This window comes from Juglans microcarpa x Juglans regia, chromosome 6D, assembly GCF_004785595.1.
Source record: "Juglans microcarpa x Juglans regia isolate MS1-56 chromosome 6D, Jm3101_v1.0, whole genome shotgun sequence".
In the NCBI taxonomy this organism is placed as follows: domain Eukaryota; kingdom Viridiplantae; phylum Streptophyta; class Magnoliopsida; order Fagales; family Juglandaceae; genus Juglans; species Juglans microcarpa x Juglans regia.
In genome coordinates, this window is record NC_054604.1 from 4,217,436 (window position 1) to 4,228,106 (window position 10,671).

The 10,671-nt window shown below is 38.4% G+C and overlaps 1 protein-coding gene across 1 annotated transcript; it reads left to right on the forward strand.

The window, feature by feature from the left end:
- Positions 1-329: 329 nt before the first annotated feature.
- Positions 330-2,217, forward strand: LOC121233935 (AAA-ATPase ASD, mitochondrial-like). The gene has a single exon (XM_041129709.1). It carries the CDS (start codon positions 474-476, stop codon positions 1,908-1,910), a length of 1,437 nt encoding a protein of 478 aa, XP_040985643.1. The 5' UTR covers positions 330-473; the 3' UTR covers positions 1,911-2,217.
- The last annotated feature ends 8,454 nt before the right edge of the window (positions 2,218-10,671 follow it).

Consider the following 10,671-nt stretch of genomic DNA (forward strand, 5'->3'; position numbering starts at 1 on the left):
TTTATTATTTTTTTACTATTATTCACATAATACTTGAATTATTCATTATATGATTTAGATTTAGAGATGAGTTGAGATAATTTATAAATAATATAATAAAATATAGTTAGAATATTATTTTTTAATATTATTATTATTTTAAAATTTGAAAAAATTAAATTATTTTTATATTTTATATAAAAATTTTAAAAAATTATAATACAAAATGAGATAAATTAAGAATGTTGAATTGAGTTTTCATTCCAAACAGCCCAATGTAACCAGACTATACTTCCCATCCAAGACAACGTACCGCCTTTAAATTCAACACTGCAAGTCCGTGCAGAGTCCTCATGATTACCTGATCCCCAACCAGTTCTTGTACTTCACTTGATTCCCCGCACATCCTCAATCCACGTGTACCAAGAAAAACCTTCCAACCTCAAAGATCTCGAAAAAACCCACTCCCCCTCCCCACAAAAACAAAACCAACAATGTTGCCAACGACTGTGAGTGAGTTGTGGGCATCTGTGATCTCTGCCCTGGGCAGCATCGTGCTTTTGTGGACACTCTATCCACAATATTTTCCTAAAGAGCTTCGACGATACTTCAATAAATATACAAGCATAATCATCAACTACTTCAATCCCTACATAAATATTTCGTTCTCTGAGGCCTCAGAAGATCGGTTCAAGCGTAGCGATGCCTATTTAACTGTTGAGACTTACCTCAGCGCCAAAGCTCCCAAGACAGCTAAACGACTCAAAGCAGAGTTGGGTAAAGATAACAGCAAAGTGGTTTTGAGTCTGGATGTGCATCAAACCGTGGCGGATGAGTTTCGTGGGGTTAAGATTTGGTGGGAGGTAAAACAAGAAGTCAAAACATCAAGATCCTTCTATAATCCTCGCCAGGAGACCACGATGTCGTACATGCTCACGTTTCATAAGAGATATCGTGACCTAATCATTGAGTCATATTTGGAGCATGTTATGAAGGAAGGGAAGGAAATTGGTGTGAGGAATCGGCAGAGGAAGCTCTACACGAATTGTTCTAATGAAAAGTCGCCATGGTACATGATGAAGCGAAGCATGTGGAGTAGCATCTTTTTCGAGCATCCAGCTAGCTTTGAAAGAATCGGTATGGATCCAGAGACGAAGCAGGAGATTGTTGACGACCTGTGGACTTTCAGCAAGAGTAAGAACTATTATGAAAAGATTGGGAAGCCATGGAAGAGGGGTTATCTTCTCTATGGCCCTCCTGGGACAGGGAAGTCAACGATGATTGCAGCAATAGCAAACCTGTTGGACTATGATGTCTATGATCTTGAGCTCACAGCAGTGAAGGATAATACGGAGCTGCGAAAGCTTTTGATCGAGACTACTGCTAAGTCAATCATCGTGATCGAGGACATCGACTGCTCACTTGATCTTACTGGTCAAAGAAAGAAGAAAACAAAGAAATCTTCAGATGATGATGATGAGAACGAAATTCCCGAGAAAGGTGCCAAGGAAGAGGAGAAAAGTAATAAGGTCACACTTTCTGGGCTGTTGAATGTTATCGATGGACTGTGGTCTGCTTGTGGGGGAGAGAGGCTGTTTATTTTTACTACAAATTTTGTGGAGAAGCTGGATCCTGCACTCATAAGGAAAGGTAGAATGGACAAGCATATTGAGCTCTCTTACTGCAGTTTTGAGGCATTCAAGGTGCTCGCAAAGAATTACCTGGATCTTGAAAAGCATCCAATGTTTGACACAATACAGAGGTTGATCGGGGAGACGAAGATCACACCTGCTGATGTTGCAGAGAACCTTATGCCAAAGTCGTCATCAGATGATGCAGATAAATGCCTATTGAAGTTGATACAGGCTCTAGAGCAAGCAAAGGAAGAAGCAGCAAAGAAGAAAGATGAAGAAGAGAAACTGGAAGAGTAAGAAGGATCAAAGAAGAAAGATGAAGAGGTGAAAGTGAAAGATGAAGATCAAACAGCAAAGAAGAAAGATGAAGATGTGAAAGTGGAGTAGAATGAACCAACCAGCTTGCTAGATTTACATTGCATAATTTATTGCAGAAGTGTTCGCCATAACCAAAAAGAACGAAAAAAGTGTTCTACATGCATGTTTAATTTGTATAGGAAGTCGTCTGGGAAGTGTTCACCATTACAAAAAAAAAAAAAAAAAAGGTGTTCTCCATGTTGAATTTGTATAGTAGGTCCTGTACATGTGGTATGGTGTGTATTGTTTTTCGTCCAGTTGGGTCCACTTAAAAAAATAGTGTGTATATATATATATATAAAGTGTGTGTATATATATATATATATATATATATATATATATATAATATAATGTAAGTTAGTCGTTGTAAGCTATGTGATTAGAATTTAAAATTGCTTTTCTTGTAATTAGTAATATTCCTATTACAAACAGTACAAGTTCATGACTTTTATCAACACACGAAAGAGCATGCCACCAAGAGTACTTGGTAATTAGTCGTCACTAATCTTCAGGATCGATATCTAGTGTTCACGTATGTACGTACAAGATTGTTTATTCATGGGCTCGATTGAAAATAAACGTGCTTTGACAACTTGTCATAGCATTTGGACTTTAATATATATAGACACACTACATTTATGTCATGATATACACAAGAAAACTTTACATACAAGGCTTAAAGCAAATAAGGTATGTACAGAACAATTCTTAGAATAGACTCAATCTACATCATTGATTCTGGAGACGTCAATCGTGGAGTCTGTAATTGTGGAGTTATTCACGTTGGACAGCTCGACGTTAGCTGGTTGCTTTACACCCCCCTGCGCGCGGTCGCGCGAATGGGGAGATCACACACCATGAGCTTGTAACGCAACATTTGGAATCTAGCAGACGACAATCCTTTGGTGAAAAGATCACCAATTTGATCCAAGGTGGAAATATAGCAAAGTTTCACATCGCCATTAACAACTTTTTCACGGATAAAATGAAAATCAACCTCTATATGCTTCGTTCGAGCATGATAGAAGGGATTAGCTGTAAGAGTAAGAGCACTCTGGTTATCACACCACACAGTGGGAGGAGAAAGCAATGGAACTTGAAGGTCTTTTAGTAATATCCGTATCCAGTATAATTCAGCCACCACCATTGCAAGTGCCCGATATTCAGACTCAGTACTAGACCGAGAAACTACACTGTTTCTTAGCACACCAAGACACAAGGCATGGACCAAAGAATATACTGTACCCTATAGTTGATCGACGGTTTGTGCCATCTCCAGTCCAATCTGCGTCGCAGTAAGCTGTGAGTCCTAGTGTCCTAGTGTCCCTTTGCTGAAATAGAGACCATGATCAACTGTGCCTTTGAGGTACCTTAGAACTCTCTTGACTGATTTCCAGTGAATCTCAATGGGAGCATGAAGGTGTTGGCAAAGTTGATTGACCGAATAAGCAATTTCTGGTCTAGTCAACGTGTAGTATTGTAGGGCGCCCACAACTTGCCTGTAGGAAGTCACGTCTTCAGCAGGTTCCCCATGGCTAGCTGAAAGCTTTTGGCCAGAGACACACGGGGCAGGATATGGTTTAGCGCCAACTATATGAAAATGGTGAAGCACATCCAAGATGTATTTACTCTGCCTTAGGTGAAGTCCATGAGCATCACGTGAGGCTTCTATCCCCAAGAAATAACCAAGGTTGCCGAGAGACTTAAGAGCAAATTCTCGCTGGAGATGAGAAGTGAGTGTCTGAATAAATGATAAACAAGACCCTGTAATGATCAGATCATCAACGTAAACAAGTACAAAGACATGAATATCTTCATGATGATATGTAAATAATGAAGTATCAACAGAGGAGCCAATGAAACCGAAGTCAAGTAGACTGGTGGAGAGTCAAAGAAACCACGCTCGCGGCGCTTGCTTGAGGCCATAGAGAGCCTTTTTCAGCTTGCAAACATGTTGCGGAAAGTGGGGATCCACAAAGCCTGTAGGCTGTTTGATAAAGACCTGTTCTTCAAGACTACCATGCAAGAACGCATTGGAGACATCATACTGTAGGATTGGCCAACTATATTGAACCGAAAGAGCAAGTACAACTCGGATAGTTGCTGGTTTAAAGACAGGGCTGAAAGTTTCCGCAAAATCGACTCCATCAATTTGTTCGAACCCTTTCGCTACGAGGCGAGCTTTGTATCGATCAAGACTCCCATCTGATTTTTGTTTAAGCTTGTACACCCACTTGGTCCGAATAATATTAAATATTATGGTCAGATGGTCGTGGAACCAAGTCCCATGTTGCATTTGCAAGAAGTGCATCATATTCCTGTTGCATAGCTTGCTGCCATTTCGAGATAGAGCAGCTTGTGAAAAGGTAACATGTGTAACAATATTAAGCGTACTGGTAAATGCACACGGAGGATGTTTACATGTATAAAACATTTTGAAATCGAGAAACTGTTTGGGCCGAGTGGAGCCAGTTTGGGATCGAGTGACCATGTGATGTTGAAGAGGATTTTCTTGTGGTTTTCTTGTGGGATATGCTCAGTGTTGGCAGCATTGGATGGAGGGATATCAGAAGAATTTTCTTGTGGGATATGCTTGGTGTTGGCAACATTGGATGGAGGGATATCAGAAGGAGTCTCGCTTGCTTCGGGTGACATGGATGGCAAGTCTATATCAACATTTATATGGGGCTCATTATCAAGAGTTGGTCCAAGGAGTAGCTCATCAGGAACTTGGGAATAAAAGGGTGTGAGATCAGGAACCATACCTGTCATGGAGCCGTTTGATGTTACAGGAGGAGTGTTGGAGTGCCAAGTTTTTTCTGGAAATAGATGCTCATTGAAAGCCACATTCTGAGAGATGTAGGTTTTCTTTGAGATAAGATCAAGGCAGCGATAACCATGATGATTGGGGGAATATCATAGGAACACACATTGCTTGCTACGAAAAGCTAGTTTGTGTGATGTATAAGGCCTTAACAAGGGATAACATGCACAACCGAAAGTTCTTAGGAAAGTGTAATATGGTTTTTGATCAAACAATTTAGCAAAGGGAGATTTTTGGGACAAGGTTGGTGTGAGTATTCGGTTTACGGGATATATAGCTGTCATGAAGGCATCAACCCAGAATTTCGTAGGTAAATGTGACTGTGCTAACAAAGAAAGTCCTACTTTCATGACATGTCTATGTTTCCTCTCAGCTATAATGTTCTGTTGTGAGGTGTAAGGGCACGAGAGACTTTGATGAATCCCACATGTTCGTAGGAATTCTTGAAATTGATGCGAAAGATACTCACCCCCATTGTCACTTTGTAATTGTTTGATCTTAGTGGAAAACTGGTTTTCAACAGGAGACTTGAAGTGTATAAAACATGAGAAAACTTCTGATTTATTTTTGATAGGATACAACCAAGTAAATCGCAAAAAGTCATCTATGAGAAGCACATAATAGCGATGACCTTCATTTGATGTTATTGGTGATACCCATACATCCGAATGCACAATATCTAAAGGAGAAGAAGAGACTCTAGAGGATTCATCAAGCAGTAATTGCTTGGCCTTTCCCATAATGCAAGGTTCACACACATGATCTAAGGTAGATGGTCCTGAAGTAGGTAAGGCATAAGTTTTTATGATACTTCAGGTGGTTTGCAAGGAAGGATGTCCGAGCCTTGCATGCCAAACATCTAAAGTTGTGCGAACACCTAGGAGAGCAACATGAGTACGAAATTTATTGATGGAATGACAATCAACTTGGATGGGATACAGCCCTCCTTCACTCCGTCTTGTTAGCAGTGTTCGGCTCGTGAGGATGTCCTTCACATAAAAATGAGAACCAATGAGTACAAAGTAGCAAGCATTGTCAAGACAAAACTTATTAATGGACAAGAGATTGACAGCAGCTTGTGGACAGTGTAGAACACTTTTAAGGTGAAGGGTTGAGCCGGGTGCATGTAGTGTGAATTTACCAGTATGTGAAATATGTAAACCATTACCGTTCCCCACTGCTACTTTATCACCTCTATTGTATGGTTTAGCCAACTGAAGGTTGGAGAGATCCGCAGTCACATGCTGATTAGCGCCACTGTCAATGAGCCAAGTATTATTCTCATGAAGGGAGTTGGAGTGTGCTACCATGGCAGCCAGTTGTTGTGGTGGATGTCTCCCTTGATGGTTGTAATCATATCGATGGAAACAATCAAGAGCCATGTGATTCATTTTCTTGCAGATTTGGCAAGCAAAAGGATCAAAATCAGGATCATTTGCCCAAGCTAGGACACGCCCATTATGTTGAGGAGGGTTTGCTAGACGATTCTAAGATGGAGGTGTAATGAAGCGAGGTTGTCATGTTTTGTTGTTATTCTTTTTGACATTTTTTCCTCCCCCGAACTTGTTAGCCGTCATAGCAAAACTTTGATAATCACCTTGGAAGTTTCTCTGTTGATTCTCAAGCAAGGCTTCAAAGGTAAAAAGTTCAGATTGAAAATCAGTAAGAGATAGTGACCTTTCTCACTGTGCGAAGTAACAATTGGAGATGAATGGTGTGTAGGCATTGTTGAGTCCTCCAAGGATGTGGGAGATAAGATCCTCCTCGGTTACAGGCTTCCTAACGGCTGCTAGTTGATCAGCAAGGGTTTTAGCTCCTTCAACAAACTCAAGACAGCTTTTCCCTCCTTGATGCAAGTCTTGTAGTTGCCGCTTTAGTTGATTGACATTTGAGGCTGAGGATGACGCAAATCGATTTGCTAGTGTCATCCATGCTTCTTGGGCAGTTTTAATTCCGTAGACCATTGACAACACTTTTCTGAGAGTGTAGATTTCATCCAAACCAGAACAAACTGGTTTTTCTGATTCCATAGTGTAAAAACAAAGTTGGTATTCTGACGTTCTTGTCCTGGCTCAACAAGCAAGAATTCTTCTAGGCACAGTTCCTTTCCATCCACGAAACCTAGAAGGCCATGAATACTTAGGGTTCCTTCAACTTGGGAAGACCAGTTTAGATAGGTTGAGGGACCATCAAGTTTCACCGAAACATATTGAATCATATTGTTTGGTGGGACAAAGGATGTAGTGGAAGAAGACATCGTGGAGCAAGATCGGGCGTATGCCAAAATAGCTCTAATACCATGAAAATAAACGTGCTTTGACAACTTGTCATAGCATTTGGATTTTAATATATATAGACACACTACATTTATGTCAGGATATACACAAGGAAAACTTTACATACAAGGTTTAAAGCAAATAAGGTATGTATAGAACAATTCCTAGAATAGACTTAATCTGCATCTTTGATTCTGGAGACGTCAATCGTGGAGTCTGTAATTGTGGAGTTATTCACGTTGGACAGCTCGACGTTAGCTGGTTGCTTTACATCAATAACTACAAACCGATCGAAAGGATAAATATAAATCATCATGCCATGATCTAACAAATCTTCTTTATAATTCTCACTTGCTAGCTAGCTAGCCTGAGCCGCATTATCAACATCATCATGCTTGATCAAAGATGGCCCGATGTTAGTAATGCATTTCTCCCAAATCTTACAACATTGAGTTCCAATATTAAGATTCAGTACAATGCATTTCTCCACTCTGTTCGATTCAATAATTCAATATTAATGTTGGAGTGTCTCAATAATACCGATCCTTGACCATTGTGGACTCGATTGGCAATTTCTGGTGTAACCCGGCCATTGTGAGAAAGAAACTTAATTTTGGATTATAAGATGTTCAATATTATTTTATTTCGATCTGATCAAATCAATTTTAGTTTTTTCATGATCATCAGGACAATACAACAAAAGGAAATAAACATTGATCCAACTGGACATCCAAAAGATCGAGGCAAGAAAGTTTAGAATTTGAGGGCGAATTCTCTCCAAACAGGTGAGAATTGTGCAAACCCAAATTAATATGGGTTATGAGTTATTTTTCTCCAAATGACTTCATAATAATATCAATTATTTGCTCCCAAATCATATATTTATGTATCAATTATTGTTTTCCAAATCATATATTTATGTTCATTCTTGCCTTATTTGTAAATATTTTAGTTCAAGTTTTGAAAGTGATTTTGATTTCAATTGTGGCCAAATTTCTTGTAGGATTCTTATTTATTTATGTATTTAATTTTCATACAATAATTTAGATTTTTCCATTTTGGAAAAAACCATCGTAATTTCAAATTTTGTAGCTATTTAAATCCGGCTTGTGGGCTTCATAGAATAATTTCAAATTTTACTATGAATGGAAATTATTCTAGCGTTTTGATTGACAACAAAGTTTTTTTCCCTGTGTTTTGGACAATTCTCAGTTATTTGTTGAAACTAGCCTTAAGAGCTAATCTAAATTCTGTCTTGCGTCAATTCATCAACAGTTTGATAAATATAGATGATTCATTTTTTTCGTTTAGTTCAGATGTATACAGTATGGTTGAATGACCCATGTTAGTAGAATTGCAACCCAACCAGCCCAAGCGGGATTTGGGCCCAACCCAACCCGTTCAACTGAATGTGCTAATTAACTGACCTGACCAATCTGTGTCATTTTTTTTTTTAAAAAGTTAAAACTAACCCATTCGAAGGAGGAGAGAAGCAGTACGGGTGGGGAAGAGTTTTTGTGAGAAACTAAGAGATAGATGTACGAAGTAATCACATCTGTTTGGTTTGTCCTTCAATAATAGAATATTGAATAGTACTAGTAAAAAATAGGTAAAAAGTAATAATAAAATAAAAAATAGTAGTGAGAGTGTTTGAAAGTAGTTGAGATACTCTTGGCTGCAAAACCCTTAAATTGGGTTTGCCACGTAACAAGGTGTACGGTGTGTTTTAATGAACCGGCTACTTAGTAGCTTTTCTCCTTACCTCTCGAGAGAGGCGTGAGCCAATTCCCATGCCTCTTCTTTCGCTTTATATTATTCTCACGAATTTTGCTATTCATCATTCTTATACATTAAATATCACTTTCTATTTTTTTTATTTTATTCTTCTTAAACTAATTAAGTTCTTCTACTCATTATCCATATACCACTACATATTTGGTAAGAGAAAAAAAAATAAAAGAAAGTGTGGTGTGTATATATCACTACAAGAAATTAGATCATTTTCAGCACTCAAAATTGTCACAGATACCCCTATTAATCGCTGCATTTGAGCATTTTTGGTATTTTTAATTCGCTTCATATTCGACAAAATTAAAGTGTCATTTATAATCAATTTCAACGATAGGCAAACTTTATTGCAAAAAAACTACTATTTTCGACAATTTTTTCTATCGTAATTGTCCCAAAACTTGATAAAAATGACCTTTCCGTTTATCATTAAATCATTGAGAAAAATCAATTGTAACAATATCGTCGCAAAAGGTTGGTAAATCGCCATAAATAAGTCGATATTTTTCTGGCGATTTTGAATTATCGTCGCCATTATGTATTTCCAGTGGATAATTGTCGTCGAAAAAGATTATTTGCGGCGAATTTTACTCACGGGAAAAGGTTTTTTAGAAAATAAAAAAAAAATGCACAAAAACAGAATACATAAAAAAATGTATTACACATCCAAATTATATGTTCTTACTCAAAAAAGCAATTGCACAAGTGGGAAGCATAAAACCAGACTTACAAATGATCTAAAAATCAATAACAAGTGTCACCAAGGACATTCATTCATTCTAAATTTGATGACTTATATACTCTGATGAGCATGCATCTAGGATCCACATCTTTTTTTTTTAGTAAGCTGATTTTTTTTTTTTTTTAAGTAAAAAGGAGGAAAGCACCTCTATATTTTATTAAAAAACCATCACTAAGGCGGATGAATCACCATATTACAACCAGAAAAAAATCATCAAACTCCCAAAACTCCTAACGCCTAACATAAAGTAAGCTCATTCTATCTGTACGTATAAGCCCCTTAAGTCTCCCCGGACCATACTTCTCTCCAACAAAATCCCAAGTTACACAATTAGCCCCATGTTTTGATATACAATCAGCAACCATATTTGCTTCCTTAAACACATGATTAAACTGAACATTCAAAGAAGAAATAAAAGATTGTGCTTTCTCCTAAAAATCTCACAAATACTAATATTTACATGTTCCTGTGATAAACCAACCCACCACCACATTAGAATCCGACTCCACCAACACATCTCTCAACCCCAATTGTTGACAAAGATAAAGACCATCCACAAATGCTCTACATTCAGCAATGGTATTTGTTGCTTGGCCATAGCAATGGGCAAAACCTCCAAGCACCTTCCCTTGTACATTCCGAATCACACCCCCCTCCACCAGCCAACCCAGGATTGCCAAGAGAACAACCATCCACATTAAGTTTGACGAACCCCCTTGAAGGAGGTTTCCTAGCAACTAACGTTGGTGGCCTTATTCGAATGGGCACCACTGGACAATTTAGAGCTTCCATAATTCTCAAATCACGTTCACCCATTGATTTAAAAAATCTCAAGCCTCCGGATATCTCTAAAATAAAACATTTCACCATCCGAATGATGGTATTCCAATCATACCCTACATCCTCCATGCGTGCCTCACATTTAGCTCTCCAAAGAGCCCATGAAATGAGAATAGGAACAATACCACGCAGCCAGCGTACCTGCGAGGATAGAGTAGCCCGATACCACCACACATTCATCACATCAGCCCATACATGTGAACTTGGCAACTGGACAGCAAACAAAGCCGC

Bases quoted from the DNA above. Each gene is read 5' to 3' on its own strand.
- LOC121233935 (XM_041129709.1), top strand. From the start codon at position 474: ATGTTGCCAACGACTGTGAGTGAGTTGTGGGCATCTGTGATCTCTGCC.